Source organism: Ischnura elegans, chromosome 2 (assembly GCF_921293095.1).
Source record: "Ischnura elegans chromosome 2, ioIscEleg1.1, whole genome shotgun sequence".
Taxonomy (NCBI): Eukaryota; Metazoa; Arthropoda; class Insecta; order Odonata; family Coenagrionidae; genus Ischnura; species Ischnura elegans.
In genome coordinates this window covers 142156234-142183531 of record NC_060247.1, presented here as the reverse complement: position 1 = coordinate 142183531, position 27298 = coordinate 142156234, and the positions used below count along the sequence as shown (strand labels likewise).

Genomic DNA, 27298 nt, shown 5'->3' with positions numbered 1-27298 from the left:
CCTCTGCTGAGTCGATGGCAACCACGCGCCTCTTTTCGCCTCCCCCTCCCACGACGGAGCTGCCGGTACGCGCATAGAAACATCTAGATAAATAATAAGTGATATTGACGTTATTATTGATATTTAATAAACATTTCATATGTGCTTGCATTACTAACATTCTACGAAAGACAGCAGTACCAATCAATTTTCAATTGACTCACTGGTTTCGAAGTTAGCAGAGGTTTGCGTTGTTTACAACAACTCCGTTAATTTTTGTAGTATAAACAATTTGTTTTCGGAAATCTACTAGTAATAGATGTGGCTTCTTTATATCAAAATTGCAAGTTATAGGAACGAAAACTACGGGAATGCCAAACGCTCAAAGTTGGGCACCTTGATTTTACGCGCAAAAAATGGGTACTTTTTCGAGAAAAAATTAAGTACAGGAAATACTATTGAGCCGAAGAATTTTTAAAGTACATGATATAACGTAGAACTAAATCCTCTTTCGTATGCTTTTTATTTCATTGAAATCGATTGCTTCATATAGACGCTAGAGCTCCTCAAACTCGAGTATCTTGCTTTTTTTACAGACAGTAGTAGCAGAGGAAAATAGGTCCAGGGAAGGGATTTTCGAAGCGATGGAGTTAAACAAGGAGGGGATTCGGAAGAACAGAGAGCGTTGAGAGATGGAGAGACGGAATCGCGGAATGTGAAGCAGAGAGTTATTTCGTAAGGGGCGAGGAGGAATATGAAATCGGAAAAGAGGGAGAATTTCGTTTGTCCGTAGAGAACCACTAAAGACTTTATGTAGAAACATGAGATCTGATAAGAAACGGCGGCTTGTTATGTTAGGTATCCTGAGGGAGGAAAGGATAGCGTCACGGGCGTAATATCTGAGTGTGGGGATTCGATGGCGGACTACTGCAAGAAAGAAGTTTAAAGGACGGTTGAGCAAGCTTAGAGTAGTGGGGCAGGCGGTAGACCAGACTGGTGAGCAGTATTCAAGTATGGGGAGAATACAACCGAAAAAAACTGTTCTTAATGCGGTAGGGTCGTGAAGGTCTGTTAGTCTATAAAGCATACCAACAATGGCCATTGCTCTCCTCACGATCAGCGAAATATGATCATGAAATTTTAATTTATCGTCAAAAATCACACCTAGGTCGCAGTGGGAGGTTACAAGGGGGATAGGCTTATTTAAAAGGCAGTAGGAGTGCTTCAGGGGATTGTTTTTCAACGTGAATGTCATCATCACCGATTTGGAGGGGTTGACCCGCATCAGCCAAGTCGAGCACCAATCGGTGATAAAATTGAGTGCCGATTGAAGGGAATGTGAGTCGGTGGGGCGATCCACTCTTTTAAAAATCTTGCAATCGTCCGCGTACAACAGAACATTGCAGCCAAAAGGGCTGATACCATCCGTAATATCGTCAATGAAGAGTGCGAATAGGAGGGGACCGAGGACGCTTCCCTGCGGTACACCAGATTTAACTCGTAAGTAAGAGGATGAGATGCCGTCAATCAATACCCGTTTGGAAATGTTTACACACAATGAAAGACATTTTTATCGGTGTATCATTAAATTGATTTGCAACTGCACAATTAGCAACACAATTAACAGAATTTAAAACGGCATTAACGTCACGTGCGATGAGGTGCTCAACCGCTCAGCATGAGGAAGAAGTGGGCAGCAGAAGCACGTAAAGGAGAGGTGGAGGGGAAGGAGCAGTGGCGTAACCAGGAATTTCGTTCGGGGGGTTCCAAAACCAGGGGGGAAAATTTTTGAAGAAACCGGGCACTAAATAATGGGTTTTTAAACTAATTTTAACATTTTTTATAATCGAAAAAACTTAATTTGTTAAAGAAAAATTTTGTAAATTCCTGATTTTTCAATATTTTTTTCTGTGAAGGACAATAATTGTGTTTTTATATTTCGGGGGGGGGGGGTCTGGACCCTCCCCCTGGCTACGCCACTGGGAAGGAGCGCGTAAAGGAGAGGTGGAGAGGAAGGAGTGCGCTCCCTCCGTATTTCAAACAACAAGGCTACAAATGAGGGAGTCAAGGATGTAGAAGTCAGATCTTGCTTCAGTGACGTCGCGTTGTTGCTTTCAAAGCAAAGCCGGGCGCGCTACGTGATATATGTAGTTGGCGTTTCCAATCAGTTTCTAATTGTTTGAGGGGTTAATGCTGCTCTTGTTTCTTTGAAAATTGTGCTGTTTGGACAATGTTGCATATCAGTAAAGTCTAATTGTAGAATTGTGGATAGAAAACTGAGTGGCAATCAATTAGAGCTGAAAAATAAACTGAAATATCGTCAGGAATGCGTCTCGTTTGGTGTAATTCTTTCTTAAATCTCGTGCATGTCATCTAATTGTCGAAGCTATCAAGATATCTTCGGGCCCAGAAAGTCACTCTCCTAGCATTTGTCGTATAGAAACGGAAAATTGAAGCAGGTAAGCCAAAAAAGGTCAGTTGGTGAGACGAGGTAGGGATGAAATACGCTTCAATTGTTTTCGTGTGATTTGATATTTTCCTTAGAATACAATGATTTATGGTCCGTGTGATTTCGGAAACGAAAAAAAAAACAACAGAGGCACGGGCTGATGGACGGCCGAGGGTAGTTTTCTGAAATCTGCGACGTAGTTACTTTTCACGTGGTTATTATCCTACGGTGCTGAGATTCCCCCGATGATTGTTCAATCTCTTGGGAAGAGTCACACTATGTGCCAGTCTTATTTTGCCTTTTTTATTTTCTGGCTGAAAATCCTGGCCACGGCTGAAATTCTACTCGTAACCTCTACGAGAGCTTTCGAACAAAACGGTTCATGAGTAGGACAAGAATCGCATGCGACGGCGCATTCGAAGAGAGAATCGGAACTCTTTCCACCCTGATGGGGCGTTGCATTCACTGAAGCTATTATTTAAAATTTCGGATCCAGATCCGATGTCTTCCGCGACTTTGGATCCGATGTATCCGATGAAGGGCAATATCCGCGCATATTTGGAATCGAGGTTTCCGATCCGACCATCCCTAAAAATAACAATAGCCGCGGTGACTACATTTTTGTTTGGCCGCGGTGGCTAAACAATAATGTAGCGTTCATTGCGTCCATACATACGAGAGCAGCCTGGCGGGTGTGCGGTGGCGGCCGAACGCAACCTATCGAGTCCGCCCGGAGGCCGCGGCGGCTAATGCCAAGCAAGTATCAACTTTCTCAAGGGTTGCATTGATGAAACTGGGCTATACAAACGCGAATGTGTCTAATTTTTTTTATTATTGACGCAGACGCGTGTTAGTCTAAAAAAGTCCGCTCTATATAAAAGAACCCGCTCTCAGCACGTATTTATAAGAAACTTTTTTCACAGGAAAACTCGCTCTCTGCACGTTTTTATTATCATCAGACTTCAAATATCATTTGAAAAAAAATAAAAATATATTTCGATCTATTATACTTTAAAATTGGTGGTCCAGAATTCTCCGAATGTGATTCATAATCGCAATAATTTGATTTGCCGTGACCAGCGGTTAATAAAAGAACGGAAAACGCATGCATTGCTTCCCGATCCCGTGGTTTCCAATTTTTTTTCTCTGACAGTTGCTCATGAACACGCACCATTTCAGGGTTCGTCGGTTTGTCTCTCTTGCCGACATTTTCATGTTTCCGAGGCCTCTAAGGCATGTTCGTCGCAGCACCCCCGTGCCGGGCGTATCCTACGCGCGGGCAAGGCTGACACCGCTTAGGTGTGTGGCAGCCTTTAATGCCCCAAACTTATTGTATATGCTCAAAACATTTATCTTCCAGGAATTGATGGAATCGGAATCGACTTTAGGCGATCGATTCTCGATTCCGATTCCGTGCCCGAGAATCGGTGGAATCGAGAATCGAAATTTGGAATCGACTCATCCCTACTTCTTAGCACTAATTCCTCCTGGAGTGTTAGATCCATCTTAACATGACTTGTTATCTAAGTCCTTGCGTGTGTACACATGCCAACAACTAGCCATTCCAAACAGGGTCTCTCCAGCCCTGCAAAGAACCCCGGGTGGTCGGCGCCTTAGTTTGGATCCCTACAATCCTCACAAGAATTCTGTTTCAATTGTATGAATGCATGAGTGTGTGTGTGAGTTTTTCTACTCCAGTTGAGAGGCTGGGGTTATGTCCTTTAAAACTATCCCAAAGATAGATAATTCACTCGCCTTATGTGCTGGGGGTCCAGGAACCAAATTCACAGAAGAATGCCGATGATAAGGAGCTATTAGGTAGAGTCAATCGATTCTTGGTAACATTTCATGAGAATATTCTTGTTGATGAACAGAAATTCAACGAGGAGAGATTGCTTAAGGCTCTAAGCTATTTTTGTTTATTCAACACCCAGGTAAATACAGCATTTGTCTGACTAGTTAAATCTCTCACCAAAAAGAAAGTAATCTAAACACCAGACAAATCTAATGTCCAGAAAACGCCTGGTCCTGTGTTTTCCGGCTGATTGATCTACTGCTGAATGACACAAAGCACATTTTTGTTTTAATCCTTTATCCTTCCTTATAGTGAGCAAAAATAAGCATTGGGTAATCACTCACCTCCTCACCTAAGTTGTTTAATTTTTTATCTTTGCTTCATAGAATGAAAAAGAAATATTTTGCACTATTTTTGAAGGTTTACTTAGCAATGCTACCCGAGCACTATAAAAAGGTGCAATATTTAATTACTTAATAAGAACATATTAATAAATTAATTTTAGTGAATGTAAGGCTATACAAGGCAATACCATCAGGGCATTGCACTAAATACTCTCCTTGACCACTCCCTCCTTTGCTAAAGAGAGAATTCCTTCTTGTCTTGTCCCATGTAAACAATCCTGTGACACCCCCCTCCCACTTGTAGGCGAAAATTAAGCAAATTAGTTAACATATCCCCTCCAATGGGTGCTAAATTTATATGAGTAAGTCTCCTCATTAGAAATACTTCAAATACATACGGCAACAGGAAGTATCTTGTCTTACCTTATGGAAGTACTTAGAACATAAGGCATGAGGAAGTTTCCTGCTGACTCACCAATAGAATCACGGTTGCTGCCATTACCGTTGAGGCGAATTGGAGACGTGGGGCCGGGAGATGGAGTGCTGCCGTTGTCCTCAGCCGAGAAGGGTACCTTGGAGAGCTGGAACTGACCACTAGATGGACGACTCAGCCGTCTCTCCCTCTCAACCTCGGACCTAAGCGGTCGCTTAGGGGTCAGCTGGGAAAACAAATCAACAATCAGAAAATTACTACTCATATCTCAGAACACTCAAGATTTTACATCTAAGAGCATTCATTTCACTCACTCATTATTTATACCTAAAAGAAGTAATAAAAAACTGTGGGAGGCACACCACCTCAGTTTCTAGAAAGCATCCTCATCAAGAGGGGCACAAATTCAGACTAGGCACATATTTACAAAGATTAGACATTCAAACAATGCCATGGGTACAAGAGAGATAAAAAAAAAAACATTTTCCACAGAATATACCCTGTCTTGGCTTCATTTCAAGCAGCAATACTGGATAAAACGCACGCTTCAATATCTTAATTTGATGGCTATTGCATAAAACAAATAATACCAGCATGCATACTTCCACATCAATGCCATGGAAAACAAGTGATGCACATAATTGATAGTTTTTAAACAAACTAACAAGTACATTAATGTCTAACTTCTTCAAGCTGGTTAGATTAGAAGGTAGAGATATTATTTTGAAATGTTTTTTGAGCAATGTGTCTATATGTGCTTTGATAAGATTTTAAGTAAAAAGCCCTCAATACAGCTCCCCGCTGTACAAAATGTTTTTTCTGATACGTGGATGATTCCTTTTTAGTTTGGCCACATAGTACGGCTGCGTTACATGAATTTGTAAAACATATTAACAACCAACACCCGAGCATCCCCTTTACCATGGACGTAGAAGAGAATGGCCAACTTCCTTTCCTGGACATCCTAACACGTAGGAAAGAAGATGGAAGCCTAGGTCGTACCGTTTATCGGAAGCCAACGCATACTGACCTGTACCTTAACGGACAGAGCCACAACCATCCATCACAGAAAACCGCTGTATTATCTATCTTGGTCTATCAAGCCTAGTTAATATCAGATAATGTAAGCATCTCAGCCGAGTTAGACCACCTTAAACAAACACTATTACGGGATGCCTATGGAAAACAAGAAATTTTTAAGGCCCTAAGTAGATCCAACATGAAAAAAAAAAAGTTGCTTGGATGAGCCGCCTGAAAAACTGCCGTCCAAAGCCTTAATCCCATATGTGTCAACCATATCTGGTCAAATCCACCACATTTTAGGACGGTATAACATCAAAACCACCCACCTGCCACCACCTAAATTAAGGCACCGCTTGGTGAGGGTGAAAAATCCTATCGGCCTGAAGACACCAGGAGTTTATGAGATTCCTTGTGAATGCGGTAAAATATATGTGGGGAGACAGGCCGAACGATTGAGACGAGGCTAAAAAAACACCGAAGATTTTTCAGATTAGTGCTACCAGAAAAGTCAGCAGCGGTGGAACACAGCATTAATGAGGACCATGCTATTAGATGGGAAGATACAAAAATCCTTTGCCACGCACAACGTTACTGGGACCACATAATTAAGGAAGCAATAGACATCCGCCTCAATCCCAAAAATTTCAATCGGGACACCGGCTTTCATCTTATGTTAGCAATACATAAAGACCTGTAATCTGCTGTATAAAAACATAAGGGAAGAACGTGAAGAATTTCAAAAGACCTACAGCCAATTGGACGACACCTGAGCCGTATTGTTGTCCTCAGTAAACGGTCGTATCGGTTCAGTGTGAATTTGGACTTCCGAAGAGAAACACAGCCTTGAGGATGGGAGACATCGCTTATACGAAAGAATTAACCTGGCTGAGAACCCGAGAAGAATTCATCAATATGAAAATATACAACCCTGGTAACTTTTCACTGGAAAATTATTTATTGGTACAACGCGTTTCACTGAGGCGTCATTCTCAAGTACTCTGTTTATTATACAGGTGGTCCTTGACTTTTGTACAATTCACACTTTCATTCCTTCAAAATTGACACCTTTTACTTGACTTCCATGCGCTAAATTCGGACTTTCGGACGTTGGTCTGTTTTTTTTTTTTTAAATTCCCCCGATGTTTATTGCGCATCCCAACATTCAATTGTTTCAAATGGCAGTACATGCGAACAATACGAACGCATACAATGAAGGGAATTGTTGGTCGTTGACTCTAATCTAGGTGATTCATTTGAGAGAGAGACTGCCTGCTATGGGCTCCTTCATCAAGAGAAGAAGAAAGCCTTCATTGGAGAGATTTTTCAAAAAAGTTGACTAGACATCATCAAACAGCTTTCAATAAAACTAGTAAATCTTCTTCCTAATTGTGTTTTTTCGTTTGAGTGCTGTTTATTTCATGTACACCTTCAGCAACGATATTTCACGAAATATCACCCGAATTCGGTTTGTCTTTTGTCTTTTTTGAATAACATGCGAAATATACGCGATCACAAATGTCACCTGCTGAATGTCAAATTTTGGTGTAAAAATTAAAAGGTATCCAGAGTGCGGGTTAAACAATTTCATTTTGTTCTACTTTTTGATATGTCTTTTTATTAATAGTGGACATAATAAGTGGAATGTCAACTTAAACGCCAAGAGGAAGTTTCACCTGGTAGCCAACGGAGTTCTTGGTTTTTTTAAACTTTTATTTACATTTTCTGCGTATTTTCGAAAGAAATTATATGATTTGAGGAATTTTATTAACATGTTATTAAACTTTAGCTAATAAAAATCAAATCCGTGTAAAAAAAGGTTTAAGTACGTATATTTCGCTCTTTTGGAATGTAACCCCTAATTAGTATGGAAGTCAATGGTTCGACTTTCGTACATTCGACTTTTGTACAAGTTTTCGGTAACGCATTGTGTGAAAGTCGGGGACTGCCTGTACTGCATCTTTCTCCCTGTAACCCTCCCCCCTCCCCCTCCAGAACTTGGGTATTTATTGGATTGTCGATACAATAAACAGTGTACTTGAGATTGACGCCTCAGTTTCGAAACGTGTCGTACCAATAAATAATTTTCCAGTGAAAAGTTAGCATGGTTGTGTATTTTTATTTCAACCTGAATTTTCACAAAGTAAAAGCGGAATCGATTGATTTCAAGAATTCATCAATAGTATTCACCAGCAGAGATTAAAATCATTTAAATGAAATCTTATTCAAAGACTATGATTGCACATAGAATTATTTATACACTGAATTTTAGTTAAATTTGTTTATAACATATCGGGTATCTATATGGTCTTGTTTTCCACTGGGAGAAAGCTATGGCAATATTAAACTATGAATAAAACCATTATTACCATCAATACATACCTCCTGCCTCAGTTCGAATACGGTTGGCGGTGAGCCATCAACATGGTTCCCATCACTGCTCATCCAAGAGGCTGTGAAGTTGGAGATGATGGGTGCCGAGACGGGAGTTGAGACCGGGGAAGACGCCGACGTGTACCACTGACTGTTTCCACCACCACTGCTCAAGGACCCGCTGGACGTGAGCTGGGCACTGAGCACTTTGCGCGACGATGACCTCATGCTGCCTCCCTTGTGCTTGTCCCGCTTGCTCCCGCCGCCACTCGTCGTCCCCTTGCTGGTCGGAGACAAGGCCCCTCCTGCCCCTCCTCCTCCTCCCCCTCCAGGGCGGACAAATATTTGAGCACGAGACGATGAAGACTTGAGGCATACTGTATTCCTGCACAAAAAATGCAATTCCAAATCACAACCCAAGTCACATGCCTTACACCAATGGCGAAATTTACCATGAAAAATCATTTGGATCAGCTGGGATTCAAACCTGGATCCCCCAATTGCCAGTCAGGTGTGCTGCCAGTCACACCACCTAACAAAATGATTTTGCTCACAGTAAATTTCTCACTTGGTGTAAATGACTTTGCAAGTGAAAAGTTACTTGTTTCATGCGGTGCTTTTGGAAAATGCTTCAAGAAATTACAAGTTCCTTAGACAACTACAACTCAACTGCAAGCTGTGCATTACAACACATAATTTGACAATATTAAAGAAGATAGAACATGATAGGTCTTTCAAATTATACTCCAGAGTAAGTTAAGGTTACATGTAGCTATGAATGTGTCATTAGGCTGGTGCTTAGTTTTCAAAGATGATCCAAATTAAAGTTTTTGGTCTCAAAATGTGCGAATTGGAGAGAAAAAATTACAAGAAAAGTTCCAGGTTTGTGTGACATCAGATAGCCGTGCCTGAGGCGCCTAAAGGCAGTTTTATTTTGAGTGCTGAGTTCTTTGACCCGCAGAAATCGTTTTCATAGGTAAACATGATATTTTGGGGTTTCTAAGAGAAATATTTCAACCATTTAGCCGCACTCCTTCATGCCCAAACTCTGCCTCAAAAGTGCCCGCCCCCCGCCTCCCTGCCGCCGCGCGTTTCTTGATTCGCGCGACACTCCTCAGTCCCGTGGACCTTCCCTCCCTCCCCTTCTTACATGCTGACAGAGTGGATATATTGTTGTAGTTGAGACAATTTCTCATATATGCTTTGACAATTGACTGTCGATATTGCGGTGTGGGAGAAGGTGTGTGGCCTGCTCGGGCTAGGGCAGTCCGTCGAGTATGTCCAAGTTGGACGGTACATGTGTGTCGGTTCGGTCGGTTGGCCGCAGTCATGGTGCGAAGTTCGCTAGATGCATTCGTGTATGGTGTATCATTCTTTTTTTTGTCTTTTGGAATAAAGTTCCAATACCCAGAGAACAACTGTGCAAATTGATTCACCCCTCCCAGATATATAGAGTGAGTGGTAATGACAAGCCGGGGATATTTGTCGATGCAATTTCATAAAAAGTACACTTTAAGCGAAAAGAGGGAGGAAAACTAGCATTTTCTCGAGGTAAATACGTTGAAATAACTGTATGAAATCTGGTTACTTTCACATTTTTTTTTTAACAATCAAAGTTGACAATTTGTCATCCTTGAGGCAGCATTTTGGCACGAAGGAATCAGGATACAACTTAAAGGTTGAAATATTTAACCAAAGGGTAAAAATATCATGTTTACTTTAGAAAACATTTCATCAGGGTCTAAACACTCAAACTTCAAAATAAGGGCATTTAGGGCCTTAATGTGCCTCAGGTATCCATCTGACGTCACACGAACATGGAACTTTTCTTAGAACCTTTTCTCACCAATTTGCACATTTTTCAGACCACAAATTTTTAAATCGGAGCATTTTTGAAAAATAAGTGAGGGCCTAATGACACATTCATTTCAAAAACAGCTCAATCTTACATGAATCACATTTCATACATAAAGTGTAACTTCAAATTGTGATTTTATTGTACCAAGATACTTTTATAAAACATATACTATTGGAATTGATATTGAATGCATAAAAAACCTATCAGAAAAATAATTAAAGACCCTTTGACTATATGAAGTAATTCAGAGGTAATATATATCAGAGTGCAAAAGGTAAAAAAGATGCTCTATTTTTAAAAAAACTTGACCAATTTTATTCACTAATTATGGATTTGGGAAAAAAATATGCTACAAAAAATCAATCTGCACATGGGGCGAAAGACATGATTACATACGGGGAAAGATATCATGCAGTCAACATTGGAAACATAAATACGTGGTAATCAGTACAACTTACACATCTGAGTGAAAAAAGCCAAGACAAGATATTCAGAACTGTTTATAATAGGAGAAAATAATTTTCAATCATATTCATTCCAAATGCACATAAGCTGCAACGAAAAATTAATAGGTACTTAAAAATCTGAAAACAATCGCCAACTGAAATTCAAAGCAAGAGGAAGTACCTTCACAATAGTAGGTGCAGCTTTTGAATGATTTTAAGTCTAGTGAGGTATTTAATTTAGTGCATAGTGTCATAAAAGCCACAACCAGAAGGACATCATAGCACTTTTTACATTAACGCCTGACAAACACTGTCACTGAATTAGGGTTTCCATCAACTTTGCAATGCGTAACTGGAAGGCTGCACTGCAACAGTTATGCCACAAACAGACAGCCATATTCAAGTAGCCCATATCTTTACAGAAAAGATTGAAAGAGAAAGAATTTGTGTGGCCCCTGCCCAAAGGTATTATGAAAGGGTGCTTAAGAAAACAGCAAACACCTAATGTCAGAAGAAGCATTCATGACAAATGTTTCAGTTTTTGGGATGCTCTGAAAGCAGTCACCAGTTTTTCAGCAGTTTCAGGCACCAGGAACATTCACTACACATACATATGCATACAAAAATATCTTTAAAAAATGAGTTCCTATGCACATAAAAGATAATTGTAGATTCCAATTTTTATGAGTCAAATAACACTGCATAATTTATTTTGATAGTGAACTTTATTAGAAGGTATGAGTGTAGTGAAGGAAGCCGAAGGAAGTTATTGAAAATAAAAGATTGGCTTCGGTCATTGAATACGTGCTTTTAAATTGCTAAAATGTTATGTAAGGCCTGTTTTTACATTGAAACAAATTACCAGCCACACTTCAATTCATCCTTCCACACATCATAGTGCTTTGAAACTAAGTGCACATCATGCATGATGCAACATTCAAGTAACGATTCATCTACATACTTATATGTCTATACTAGCACGTGAGTCGCCTCAGTAGGCATGTGGCGGGAATTCATGCAATACTTAAAAAGAATTGTACATCAGAAATCAACAAGGAAAATATTTCCCTAAATAATTGTATTTGCATGTGGTTGGCATTACTTTTCGATTACCATTTGCTTAACTTGTTTTTGATCTTTATAATAATTGCATCCGAAAAAGCATATGCAAGTCTAAAGCAAATACATGACAATGCCAATGTAAGTCGAAACAGCAAAGACATTTAATAGCCTATAAAATATTTACCACTTGACAAATCAGGAATGATGATTTGCCATGTTTCTTCAGCAGCACAGGAAAAAGACAATGAAGGAAGAAAATGCTGTAGAGTAATGATCATAACACAGCAACAGGAGGGTGATGCCAATTTAAAGGCTACAACATGAATAGGCCATTTAACCAGCAACAATTCGCTTCAATATGAGGATTACTGGTTACAAAAGGCATAAAATTTTAAATGCAACAAAAATTTTTGAAAATCAGCTTGATTCTTGCCATAAAAATAACTAAACCACTGAGAAAAAGCCCTCAGTTATAACAAATGCCTGGTCTACTATGGGATACAAGCCATAAGATGAAAGCCATAAGACAAAAATTCAAAATGAAGGCACAGACAATAAAAGTTAAGTTCCAACATCATGTCTAACATTCCATACTTGCATTGTCATCTCTTTCTTTCACATGAGATAGAAGTTTTCCCTGGATTATTTCCAAATGTATTCTCCCAAACTGTCAATGCCCTTATTTCTATGCCCTGCACCTCACTCTTTCTTCAATGTTTATAACCACATTGATCAACTTGAGACAAGAATGGTTGGTGCAACCTACATGGATTTACGATATTTGTTTGCTATTCTAACATGTTAGTAAACATCAAACCACTAAATTCAATCCTATGCATGAAATTCAATATTTAGCTCAGAATAGCCTAAGAATAACATTCACTCCTATATTCGTAAATTTACACGACATACTGCCAGTTGGACTGGGGTCAGCAGAATTACCTCCCACCCACTTCCACTTTAGTGAGACTGAGAGCAGTCGCACTGATGGCTCACGTCCACAGTGGAACGGCAGTTTGCCTCCCTCACGGATTGCATCCCATTTTGCAGACCAGGCATTCAAACACAGCCACTCTATCAACTACCCACATAGGACGTCTGAACACTTCTCTGTCTTGCTAAATTGTGGCAGGACCAACATCATCATTACTTTAGTTAGCATTGGCACAACAAGAGTAATTACTGTATTGATTACAAGTCATTCCAGTGAAAAATTGGCTCTTGGCAGTTCTCTGAATCAGTTTCACACAGAAATTTGTTGGAACCAGAAAAAATTAAGTAACGCAGCATGATAAAATTATTTAAAAAGGGGTTTTGTGAAGACTTGAGGTTCATCAGTATGGGGACTCTAGATTTTGTTTATCCTATCATAAAAAAATGAGCTACCAAGTTATTGCATGGTGGTGAAATAAATGTATATTGCAAGTTACACTTAATCAAGGGCAAGTGTGACCAGAGAGGACTCTCTAGATGTGCTCTCACTCACCAAACACTCATTCAATGTGCAAAAGTCACAACTTGAGTAACTGACGATAGAGCGATTCGTATTGGTCAGGGAATCAAGCTATTATTATGGATGTTATCTGGAATTTACATCCATGATTTCTGTCAATAAAATATATTAATGACACCTCACACCCAATGAATGATACACATAAAAACACGTACACGCCAAAGTGGCCAACGTCTTTACAGAAGATACCCTTTTCCCAACATCTGGAGCACAGAGTAAAAATTATACACCACCACCTTCACCACCAATCTTTTTTGCATGAAAACAAGAGCGTATACAAAGTCTAGATGCGATGTAGAAGCAGAGTTTGCCCATGGCAACAATAAGGTGGATAGAAATTTCCAAGAGTGCCAACTCCTCTTTATCAAAATCTGTGGAAGAAGGAATGATAGCTATGTACCTGAAGAACACCACTGGGATGAGATATTGAGAATGAAAACAGTGGAGGCATTGGGATCCTGAGAGGATACGCACTATCCACGACATGCCTACCAGCCTGAGACTACTTTTCCAACCTGCACTTCAAGCAAGGTAACAGGAAAGAAAGAAAGAAAGAAAGAAAGAGGTGCATCTGCATTATGAGCCCCCCAGGGTAGATATTGTGTAGATACAGGGTAGAAAATGATGGAAGAATCTTGATGGAAAAGTAGATTAGTTTTCAAGTCAGAAAAACCAGATTTGCAGTACTTGGTAAAGGAAAGACCAACTTATGGAAGTGATGGTCATGGGATTTTTCTCTACATAATGGAAATAGCAATGAATCCAATACATTAAAGTAAAAGGAGATAATGTTGAAAATTAAAGATTTTTAAAGCAACAAATAAATTAGAAGCAATAAATGATCAATCAATCAAATCAAATGATAAATGAATTAAACAATCAGGCTTTGAAATTTTCAGACTACCCATGTAATAGAGAGTACTGCCAGGCAACAACCAGATGGAAATCTCATGTATTAAGTTTTCACCGACTATCAATTGTCCTGTCAATTGACTGTTTCATCATGAAAACTTTGCTAAACCTATATTACAGCGCCTTTTACTCTCATGTTACACACCTACAGTCTTTTGGGGATCAACTCATCATTCTATAAAAATATTTCATTTGCAAAAACGTGCCATGAGAATCCTTGCTCTTAAAGGCTACAGATCTCCCAGCAGACCAATCTTTATAGACATGCTTACCCTTCCTATTCCATGTGTATAATATCATTAACTGTCATGTATATGAAGAATAACTTAGAAACATCTTACTATGAATAATACTGTACATGGTCATTACACAAGATCTCAAAGTGATATTCATCACAATTTTGTACGTACCAAAGTTGCTGAATCGTGCTCAAAGAAATGAAAAAAACTTTTCCACAAATTGCCTACAGATCTTAAAAATGTGAATGATAATAATTTGTTTAAATATAAGCTGAAAAAACTAATATGTATTGAGTAAAATGTACTCTTCAGTTGATGGATACGTTGATGATGCGTTTCAGCTCTTTCATGGACACATTTGCACAGGTAAATATCTTGACTGATATGTTTGTATTTATATGTATATACAGTAGAAATTGTTAAGTATGTTTCTGAAAGGACCACAAAAAATGAACGTACTAACCAGGAAAAGGTGCTAACAAGGAAAGTAAATAATAGCAGTTGGGGTAATTGCAATCTGTGGAAAAGTCATCATAATTACAATTACTATTGGTAGTTCTCGTAGGATCGCCTTCCTGCAGGGTTATTCCACAAATCGTATGGCCACAAGTCGAAATCGACCATAACTACGGCCTCGAGACATACATATGGCTTCAAGCGATTCTACTGTAAGCGAAAGGGCATAAGTCGGGCGGTAGCTATGGCCTAAAGGACGCAATACTATGGCCTGCCTAGGAGGTCACCATAACACGAGCCATATGAAATAACATTGCTCGCTCAAGGAGTTATAAAAGAAATTTACGAAGTGTCATCAATTACATAGCGATTGTTTCAAGAAATATATGAATATTGTGGGGGAGCACATATAGATTCAATGGGCATTGGCTAGATATATTAAAGAAAGATGTCGATTTCATCAAGAAAGGAGGATATGGGATACATGTAATCCATTCGCATACGATGATGATATTTTCATTAAATATTTCCACGCGTCAAAAGAAGTTGTTACTTACTTTGTAAGTAGATACAGTGGATGAACTAAAAGTTCAATTGTAGTTAAAAAGTTAGAAATACTTTTTAAATGGATGCTCTGTTGAAGTGAACGGAGAAACAGGCTTTTCTTTGCTTTCTGCGCTACATTTGCTAGCAGATTTGTTACTTATTTGTTTTGAAAAGCTGTAGGTAACTTGAAATATCCGCTATGAAATGTTTTATATTTTAAGATTTTCGTTGCACTGTGGTTCACGAGGGAGGATATCAACAAAACATAGGGCAAGACATTTTTGGCAATAAGGCAATCTTCAGTAAGTCGATGCGTAAAGGACAAATGTCGTCCACAAATCAAAGAAAGAATGATAGTCTCATATTGATGTTATAATTTTACACAGCTACCTAAACATAAGCCTCTGATTATAAAATTAATGAAACTTTAAGTTTCAATTTCATCTTTACATTTCATGCATTGGCTGGATGAAAAATGTTATTTCTTTATCTCCTACGTTCAAAATAGGGGGACGACTCTTAAACGGGTGCATCTCTTACACGCGTTTATATGGTAACTACCTCACACATTTCACAAAATCACTAACCACCTCCTCACCTCATGCCTCTGAGGTTTTAAATTAAAGCTTCAGTGAATGCAACGCCCAATTAGAGAGGAGAGAGTTCAAATTTCTCTCTTTGCATGCACCAATACACTGCGATGCTCGTCCTAATCATGAACCATTTGTTAAAAAGCTCTCGCAGGGATTACATATTACAGGGCATGCTGTAACAGCCGTGGAAAATTTCAAGGTAAAATATGGCAGGCACAAAGTGTAAATATTCCTATTGTTGAAAGTCACTACATCACAGATTTCACAAAACCACTAGCCCCCCTCTCTTGGCCCTCGATCAACCCTCACTTCATGCATCCTCTGACGTTTGTTTTTCCTTTCCAGCACCAAACAGACTATAAATCATTCGCTTCTACAGAAAATATCAATTAACTTGAGAACAATGGAAATGTTACTCATCCCTCCCCGTCTCACCTTTTTCAGCCTACCTGCTTCAAATCCACCCTGTTTCCAGAGGCAACAAGTACGTGAGTCACCTATTGGACCCAAGGGTGTCTAACGATAGCTTTCGACAATTAGATGACATGCACGAGATTCAAAAAAAGGATGGGACTAAACGCGATGTATTTCTGATGGTAATTATATTTTAGAACCTCTAATTGATTGACTCAAAACTTTATAGCTACAACAAAGCTATACCAATACTAACACTGTCCAAACAGCACAATTTTCAATTTAACAAGCGTTGCATGAGCACACACTAGGCGAGACAGACTGGAAACACAAACTGCACATATCACGCAGCTCATACCGCTTCGCCTTGCAGCCTACGATGCCACAAAGATCAGGCGTGTTGGTACCCTTGCTCCCTCGTTCACAGCCTTGTTGCTTGAAAGACGGAGGAAGCACATCCCTTCCCCTCCACTTCTCCTTTACGTGATTCCGCTGCCCAACCCCTCACTAAGCGGTCGTCTCGTTCTGTTTAAGTTTGCAGCAGTTGACATCTGCACCACTCCTTATTGTGTTGCAGGTTGCACAGTTGCAATTTAATTTAATGATAAACTGTACTTATAAAAGCATCTTCCAAAGTGTGAAACATTCCCATTTGGATAGCGAGAACTCAATACATGCCACATGCACGCACTGAGTGCATAAAATTCAGGGGAAAAATGTACAAGGCAAATCTGAAAATATTAAAATGTGTATGACCAGCAAAATTGCATTCCATTTATTGTATGTACCCTGAATAAACTTTATTCTTCATTTTACACATTAAAAAAGCATTTGGATTCGAAAATATCAGAAAATCCAACACTGGAAATCAAGGATCTGATGCAATCTAGATCAAAAAGAAATTCTGGATCCGTCCACACCAAATTAAAACCCTTAATGATCACCTTCTAGCCTAATTGTCCTTCCAAATGCCCCAGCCAAACACTCCAGAAATGGATTGCATGATATTACGCAGATGTACAGTGTCTCTTTCAATTGCTATTAGTCAATAGATCAAAGTAAGCCACTTTGAAGTTGTGCTTCAATATGTATACGTATGACTGATCTTTTCTGACGAGTGCTCACATTGCACTTTAAAAACAGCGATAATGATGTCTACAAAGATGTGGTTGGTGTAAAGATAAAGGCAACAGATGAAGTGAAATGTCTGAGAGTTGTGATAAACTGAAACCAATCATGGAGAACACATAAAAGAAATACTTTTGGCAAAGCCCAGCAGCAAAGCTGGAATTCATCAAGCTTGTTGAGGGAAGGTTTTTGGATAAAAACGTGAAACCGAGGAAGGTACATATATCAAAGGCTGTGGGCCAAAGTACCTGGCTTTTAAGAGGTGCTGAAGACCCTAAGATTTTTTAAGGGCAGGGTGGTTATATTACATGTCGTAATTGACATTAAGAAACCACATGGGTGCGAAGATGTTCTGCAGGTTAAGTATTATTCTGTATTTGCATCCTTCATAGAAACACATTGATTCTTGTCTGATTCCTCCACTATGTGCTTGAAATTCCAATTAAAAAATCCTTCATTTTCCGTTTTTATGCAAGAAAAGTGGTTTTGACTTTAACTAAACTTCATATTTTCCCAGAATTCACTGAATGCACTCTAAACTAGAGATGTGCAAATAGTATCTGCAAGTACTCGAATATTAGAGAGTATTCGATATTCGAGATCTCGAATAATTATCCTAAATCTACAATCGAATACTTTGAATTTCGCTCCATACACTGTCGCACACACATCGTTGGTAGTTGACTCGGAAAAATGTAGAGAACTGTAGTCGTTTAGTGCACGCAGCGCCATTTTAGGCAAGTTGACGAATTACATCAAATTCGTGGATTAGAGCGGTGAAAAGAGTTCGACGTGGGGAACTGAAAATGATCGGGTGAAAAAATCCGAAAATCCCCGATTCCCCCCACCAGGAGAACCTCAGTGCAGTGGGATAGTAACTGCGTAGCACAATTCCCAAAATCTGCTACCCCTCCATCCATCAGCCCTCTGCCACTCCTACGACGCTTTCCTCCTCTCCGAAATCAAACAAAAGGCCCCAGCTCGCGCAGGGTTCGTATTACAAAGGCCATAAATCATAAGCTTCAAAAGAAAATATCAAGTTACAGGAGAATAATAGAATCGTGTTTCACCCTTCCTTCTTTCTCCCCCACTGACCTTTTTCTGCCTACCTGCTTCGAAGTTCCCAATTTCTGGAGGTCAACTGCTGCATGAGTCATCTATTAGCACAAAAGGTGTCTAACAATGACTTTTGGCAATTGATATTACACCTTTACTGGATTAAAATATTGGTAATGTGCGCACAATTTAAAAAAGAATAAGACCAAACAAGACTTATTTCTGACTTTATTTAAGCATTTTACGCAAGGAAATAAATGTCAAAATACGACGGAGACTTAGCATTCTGGCAAAACTCAATATCTTCGCAGCTGAGCTTCTCGGAAGTTGATGTGGTATTTTTTTCCATAAACATATATCAAGTTACAATTTATGAGTTATGCTATAAATCTTTATAGTCACAGTCACTGACAAAGGGATATTTTCTCAGGATATTTGGTTTCTCCCTGCTAGCAATTCGAATTCATCTGCTGGTCTCATGAGAACTTCCAAACATGGACTGAAAATAATTGAAGAAGAAGAAAATCCGGCGGAGAAGCGCGAGTATTTTGCAAAACGCCTCGGATTGTCCACTAGCACTTGACAGTAGGAGTGGGGGTAAAGCGAGCTACTTGTTGATAATATGAAGTTGGATGAAGCCGAGTATCAGATGGGCGTGCCGCTGAAATGACGTTTGGTAGATAAGAATGTATACATCAGACAGAAATCCATCGTAGCAGTGTAAATGCCGAGACGGAATGCAATCATTTTTTCACAAGATGGTGTGTCCCCTTGCAATATTTGAAAGAGATGTTAGTTGAATCAACTATATGCCCAAATTGCTTCCATAAAATTAAAATATTCCATTAATCAGCTAAATTCCTGTTTGAATCCTTTATAGGAAATCACAATTTCTCGCCAAAATCTTGGGTTTCCTGCTGCATAGGCAACCTAGTCAGACATTCCTGCATTCATCGTTTTTTTCGTCCATCCCCTTGAATAACCATAGACTGAGGTTCCACTGTAAACCTTTTTATTTATACATTCATCACATGAAATAGAAGAAGAAACGTACGTTTAATATGCTTTGCACAATTCTAGTATTCGAGGTATTCGAATATTCGAGCAATGATTTAATATTCGAATTCGATATTCAAGTTTGAGAAATCTGCTATTTGACCCATCTCTACTCTAAACGTACACTTTATTCTTGGTAATACAAGCAAAGGCATTGTTTGTATTACTGTGGAAAAATTAATCTTGTTTCCAAAAAATGAACATCCCACTAGAGCAAAGAGGTGTGTATCAAGAGGGTGCCGTAAAAAGCTTCCTTGCAGCCTGAAGTGAATCAAAGTGAATGCCAACTTCCAAGCAGATGTTAAGATGAGATAATTGCAAAGAAATACCTATTTCCAATATACACCACATAATTTACTATGCAAATTTTCACCACTGTTAATGCTAAAGAGCCGATGATGATTATGAAATTTTTCAAGCGTGGGAAGGAATAAGTGGTGTGAATTTCACTTGAAATACTTACATTCATAAACTGCATTTCAACTATTTACTGAATCAGGGTTGAGAATAAAAATATTACTCATGAAGTTTCTTCCTTTCCATCGTGGCTTTTCAAATACCGTGTTTCTCCGAATATAGTCCCCCCCCCTAATTCTGAGGCTTACTTTTACCATGGGCATTTTAGGAAAAAAAGGGGGGGACTATACTCAGACATACACAGTAATATCTATCATTGATAATATACATACAATTATACTTCATCCTTATTCCAATGCCACTTAGATTAGCATGGAATATTCCACCCTTGCCAAGAATAGTGCTGCTTATCCATTAATAACCAATAATCTCCTCAATAAAGAGAATAGAAGGCAGGGCATAAATTCTGCAGTTTCTCGTCATTTGGGAGAGCACAGGTGGCATGTGGGATCATGGCTTTGTGGTCCCTTACCTCACCCCACTGACAGGAGCGCTGTTGGTGTTGCTGTTGGAGGTGACATTGTTGCTGTTGAGATTTGAGAAGCTCTGCGTGAAGTTGAAGTTTGCAAAACTTTTTAAAGTGGTAACCTGTGATCTGGTTAAACTGGACACTCGAGACCTACTGCCACTGGGCGTCATGCAAGAAAGAAAGTTCTCATAGTAAGGAGTGCACAAAGAGTCGAGAAAGAAAATAAAATTAGTTTTAACAAACAGAGACATGCGACAGAATAAAAAAAACAAAAGTAAATCAACCGATTTTGTAGAGAAAAGCAAGAACTAAGAAAATTAATGATTACATAGAATTGAAAATATACTTTTCTACCATAAACAGCTTATTTAGGCCAACTTTAGGTCCAGAGTAAACTGAGAGGCTGCTTTAGCAACACAAGGGTAATCAACTAATAAATTAGTACACAAAAGTTATTACAGCAAGCAGTGAAGACTGAATACCACACATTTACTCATGCAAGCCACACCCTCATAAGTATTAAGTGGAGTTTCTAATTGGCTATGGCTACGGTGGATGAAGAGAGGAAACCCAAATGCCACCTCAAGTCAGAAGGAAAAACATCTCCGAGGCCTGTTTTTCGATTGCCTTGGGTCTAGGGGTAGGAGAAGAGGCTACATAACTCTGCCGTGGGATAGGGTGGAATAGAGTGGAATAGATTAGGATGAAATGAAAAGACACAGCCTCTCTCTCTCACCCTTAGGGTTAGGGAGATGCATCTACACTGCGCTGCTTCTCTTTTGACCACCTGAATCAACGCGAAACCACGGACATTTTTCCTCTCACACACACACATAATTGACTTTTGGTATTCATTTCTTCCAAAATATTCTCCTGTGATTTTGATTTCAAGTGGGAGTCTTTTCAAGAGGAAAACAATCTTTTTGATTTCACTAACATTTTTTACATGCCCTTGAGCCACCCATTTTTTTCATCACTTCAACAAAAATAGCTTTTCCACTAAAAATTCAGATTTCCGGTTAAGTTAAAATCTCACCGAGCGCTGATATCCTAGATATGCAAGTCTGCAAAGATGTGGCAGTAACATTTTTTAGCATGGGATAAAATTTTTATAAATAAGTTGACTAAAGGTCAGTTAAACGGAATGGTTGAATCTAAAATGATTATGCATGGGATGCTGTTGAGGAAGAAACACAGGAATCACAGAATGCCAAGGATGAAAAGAAGGGATGTGGTGGTGGGACACTGTGAGTATGTATGGTCAGCAAAAATTATTGCAAATTGCACTGCGGTCCAAAAAAGTCTCTCGTGGCATATGCATTATTCTTCCGTTTTGTTGCAATAGCATTTTTATTTTAACACAGTTAAAACATAGGTGAATGAAACTTGTGCAAGATGAAGCAATTTGTGAGCCCCCAAAATAATCTCTCTGGCTCACTTATGGTCATTCCATAGTTGGTTTTCCATTATTTACTTACATAGCATGGCAACACAGTAGCCAATATATGTATTTGTTAACTTTTCAGTCAAAGTTTAGAACAATAGGAATGCACTTTTTCACATTAACTTGGGAAAACTTGCAAAAAGGTCTCCATCAGGAGCTATTGCAGCAGGAAGTAAGAAAACTTTGCAACTTCCACTTTTAAACACATTGGAGTCTGAATGTTTCACTGCAGAGCATCACCATCAGGACTAAATATGTCTGTGTCTTATAAGTTAATGGTCATGCTTCTAATGGTCACCTAATGGGTGGGGAAGGTGGTGAGTGGGGTGGGGGGGGAGGGGAGGGGAGGGGTGGTGGAGCAGAGGGGAGAGGAATGGATGGATGGAAGCGACCCTTTTTGGAAGGCTTTGTTTTTCAAAATTCGTGGAAGGTCAAGGAGTGGCGAATTGAAGGGAGAAACGTGATCATTAGCAATGGTCAGATTACTTTTAACAGCTAATACAACATACGAGGGCAGTGTTGACCTCCTCTTGCTTTGCAAGCAAGCTTTTGCAGTGTTTGGCAGTACCTTCCTGTAATGATAGTGGTTCCCCGAGGCATGAATTCCACCAACAATACTCAGTTCAGATAGCTCAGATTCAGTATCAAAACACAGTAGCCATGACCTTCTTGGCTAAATGCGATGGTGGTTGGCGTAACATGGTGGAACTCCTTCATGATGCACAAAGATTAAGAAAAAGACTTTGCTGTTCCACAAAATAACATGTCTGACAGAGTTCGTTTGACCTAGGTATTTCGGTTTTGGAGATGTCAGGTGGCACCATTTTTTAGACTGTTGCTTAGCATCGGAGTAATAGTGGTGAACCCAGGTTTCATCACCTGTTTACATTGAGTCCAAAAAATCATCTCCTTTCTTTTCAAAACGGCGCACAACTTCTTCAGCACATTCCATGTGCTGCCTCTTGCGGTTTTGGTGAACAGCTTGATCACCCACTGGGCAGAGAGTTTGTGCTCCGGCTACAGCCAGCTGAGCGGATTCGTATCATTGGGCTAGTCGATGAGTGGATTTCATTTGGTGGACGGTTTTTGAGCGTTTTTGCAGTGGAGGTATAGATAGGCATCCTTTGCACTAATTAAGAAAAGCAAAAAAAAAGTATTTTCGACAACTCTTCTCAAGTTAAAAGTTATTTTCCTTTTCTCAAAATGGCAGTCACTTTTTTTAATTTTCCAAGTGATAACATTCATCAACCGATTACAAATATTCATACACCATTTCAACGTGCATACCATGTAAATGGTTTTGCTAAAATTTTTTTGCTGATACATTCGTCGAAATCCATTGCCGTGCAACGGCTAAAAACATTACTCATCATGCAGACTGAGTAGCCGACCTACAAAAGTAATTTATTTCGTCTCCTTAACTGAATGATGTTAGTTGATTTAGATCATTAATTAAGTTTGGAGCCAGTGGAAATGAATTTTTTAAAAACAATACGATTTGAGATTTTATGCCGTAATTGGGTATCGGGCAAATTGACTTCCACGTAAAGGGTCCAGCTTAAAGCCTTCAAGGTCATCAGTATTCACGGGGGAGTAATGGAGCAGGGGCGAGTTATGTATGAATAGCATCATCACGTAGAAGAGTCCGAGAGAGATTCTCAAACACATTGACTTCTTTCCCTTCCAACAGATGTAATATGTTCTGTGTCTCAGGATTACAGTGTGGCAGTTTTTCAGTAGTAGAAGGTGATTTTGGTAGAGCCATACAGAGGAAAAACCAAGTGAACAGTCGCAAAAAATAGGAATGCGGATAGAAAAACAAACAAGCTATCAAGAAAAAGCATAAACCTAGAAGAGAAATTGAAAGTGATCTATTGCTTTGAAAATGGAGAGCTTCAAAGCAATACTGTGAGTAAGTTTAAGCTCACTATGCCGACAGTCCACACTATTTTTCTGAATAGGGACGAAGTTAAAACGTCAGTGACATCAGCCACACCAACTGCAGCCAAGTGGTTGACATGTAGGCGAAGTTCATTGCTGGATAAAAAACGGAGACTTCTAATTACCTGGATTTATCATAAGCGGTCAAATGATGTTCTCTGTGGCATTATTTGAATTTGTAAAAGAAGGTGAGGGTAATGATTGCTCCAACACAGTTAGACTCTTGTTTTCAGAAATTTGAATGGTGAGCTGGCGTTTTAGTGCTGTGATATCAGGTGAATCTGTAAGTGTTCATAGCACAGTCGTCATAACATTTTCTGATGAAGATGCGACAGAGAGTGACTCCTTTTCCCCTCAACTAGTTTTTAATGTTGATAAGACAGGATTTTTTTGGAAGAGAATGCCATCTTGTCCCTTCATTTTCTGGGAAGAAGAACCTGGGTCATGGTATTTAAAGACCGCTTCACATTGCTGCTTGGTGCTAATTTTTTAATGGGAAAAAATGTCTTTGAACACGTATCTGCCACTTTAAAAGAAATTTTAACAATAAATGTTTGTATAAATTAGGTTTTCTAAGGCTAATAATAGGAATATGGTTGGTTTATAGGGAATTCGATCCTCAACTCCTATGGTACCGGAAATGCATCCCTATCTTCCCCATGTTAAAATGGTCTCGAATAATGCAAATTCGAGTAGTGCAAACACCCCATGGAACACATCCCTTGCACTAAGCGACACAATGGTTTATTCCTGAGACAAATGAGCCCCATCATCAAATACATCTCTTATACCATCAGAATATTGAACATACCATTTTTTTTACATTAGGTCAGTAAACTATGGCATATAAATAATGTTAACCAAAAAGAAATCAAAGTAAACTATTGTTATTACAAGACAATAGAAAGCATTGACTCAGGAAGCAAAAAAATAAATGAAATAGCACAGACACAAATGATAAAGAAAACCGAAGCACAAGAGATACCAATGAGTAGTATGATTGTGTACCCATTAATATCATGCATGGATATAGTAAGACTGTGTTTCACCTGACAGCAACATGCTTCCCACAACTTGCCAACCAACCAATGTGGAGGGAGTGAGCACTTCATTAAATGACAATACCATCTAATCCCTGCCTCATCAGTGCATAAAAAGCTTGTCAACTTCATCCACAAAAGTTTCACCTCTCAAGCTATTCACCTATCCATAGCACTTAGTGTGAGTCATATGTCATGATGTCAAGCCAGTCATTCCATAGCCCACATTTCCTTTAGGTTGTAAATAGAGAGAAATTGTTGGAAGCCAGGAATATATTTATGCCAATTAAAGTTAGAAAAATACATCTCCGAAACCAATATTTCAATTGACTTATTCAATCCACTAGGGTGAGAATAATCTGCAAAGAGTGATTTCTTAGCTTCTTTGCTCTTGGTAGGTTGATATTTATTCTCCTCTCCACAGCAGATCACCAAATCCATTAAAAACCTGGTCTCCAAGACATATTTCTGTTACTTTAATTGGCATTTAGATTTTTGCGTCTTGAGTACTTTATCTATTTAAACATAGATAATATCCTGACCCCATAAAGAATACTGCATCATCACATATGAGGAGATTTGAAGTTGATCTAATCATTGCAACATTAGCTCTAATGATATGATTTTCTTAGAGCCCATATTTATATGTACATTTTAAAAATGTGATTTTGTACAGCTATAAAAGCAGTCTTTTCACAAATTACGATGCTGGCTGGATAACTAAACTCTGGGTGTTAACTATTCCCAAAATTTGATTTCAAAAAGACAACAGTAAACAAGGTCAAATTGGGTTTTACTGCAAATAGGGGCATTAGAAATACACAGTATGTATACCGCAAATGCTAAGCTTGAAACAAATGAAATGCTCTAAAGAAAGACTTAAAACATACCTCATTTGTTCCAAACACCAAATCTCAGAATTTTTAGCCATTTGAATTTTGCAATAACAAAATTAAACTCCATCAAGCTTCGAATTCAGGGTAGCTCCTCAAATAGTATCCACCTGAAATTCCAAACTGACTTTCCTGACAAATACTATTTTCCACACTTTTTATGGAATGCTTTTACTGAATTGCATAATCTTTGCTCTGACGGTCTCGGCCCGTCCTAGTCCTTGTCTTGACCCCCTCTCCTCCCCCCCCTCCACTAACCACAAGTGTAAAGGGAAGAAAGCAAGGACGAGAGTGTGTGTGTGAATACGTGCATTTTGCTTGAAGGTAGTGATGGGTCAGTTCGATTCCTCAATTCTCGGCCAAGAACCGGAATTGAAAATGAGTGCTTGCCAAGGTGAAAAATCGATTCCGATTCCAGTAGTACTTCGAACCACTAATTTATATACGACTGCGTTTCCAACAGTCATTTGAATGTTCGTGCCACGTAAACGTAATAACAAAACACGTTATCTTCTAGGGATGTGCGAGTACTCGAAAGTTCGAGTCGAGTAGAGTAGTTAGTACTCGACTCGAGCGTTTCCAGAAGCATTACTAATGTCGAGTTGAGTAGTTAAGGTTGCAGAGCTTTCGAGGCTAGTAGGTCCAGCAATCTGCTGACAGGAAGCGCTATCATGAAACTAATGTAATAATACAATTTTTAAAGCCGATAAGTCATTCTGATGCCTTGGCCTGGTAGTTTCAGCTTGCCGAATACACTATAGTTGTCAACTTGGCACCGAATACCTTTACGCCAGCCGCGGCGGCCGATCGTCTTCCGACCCGGTGCACACTGGTCCGAAATTGGAAAAAGCTGGAATGAAGTCTAAAATGACCTTTTTGGCGATAGAGACTTGAAACTTGGCGTAAATAATCATAAATTATTACCAGATATAAATTTATATGCCATTTTACATAAATAAGGCCCTTAGTGACGATACAATGGCCCAAACATGACCAGCTTTTCAAAACCACGCGCGATCTCATTTTTCCTCGAAAATCTTAGAATTTATCGAGGTGGTGTTGCGTTGGTATGATTTTTATGGAATAAAAAACGCAATATTCCTTTGAACTGGTGCTTTGCCTATACTTTCAATGACTTTTGAAGATTTTGGCTCTCATCTGTCTGGCTTTGCATTGCAAAATGGCCGACCCGTTTTTCACATGAAATTTGACAAAAAGTAGACATTGTCTTTCGTTTACGAAAAATATAACTCGGAAAATTTGAACCACAATATAAAGTAGAGATTTTTAAAGAGTACTAAGTAAAAATCTTGGAAAAAAATGTTTGCAGCAAGAGAAATAAGAGCGGTTTTTCAATCGCGCGTTAAGGCTGAGCTACACGCCGTGGAACTCTTGAGGCCTATTTTTCAAGTTTTTTTAAAC

At 39.1% G+C, this 27298-nt stretch overlaps 1 protein-coding gene across 11 annotated transcripts in view; it reads right to left on the bottom strand.

Moving 5' to 3' along the window:
* Window positions 1-27298, bottom strand: part of LOC124154723 (dedicator of cytokinesis protein 1) — a 186885-nt gene that overhangs the window by 10497 nt on the left and 149090 nt on the right. For 8 of the 11 annotated variants that reach the window (XM_046528607.1, XM_046528611.1, XM_046528608.1 and 5 more), the window contains 3 exons: window positions 20562-20717; window positions 8403-8778; window positions 5043-5226 (listed from right to left, as the gene is read on the bottom strand). In XM_046528607.1, coding sequence (XP_046384563.1) covers window positions 5043-5226; window positions 8403-8778; window positions 20562-20717 — 716 coding nt within the window. Of the gene's footprint in view, window positions 1-5042; window positions 5227-8402; window positions 8779-11943; window positions 11980-20561; window positions 20718-27298 lie in introns of those variants that run through there. The other 3 variants (XM_046528615.1, XM_046528614.1, XM_046528616.1) reach the window with 3 other exon arrangements.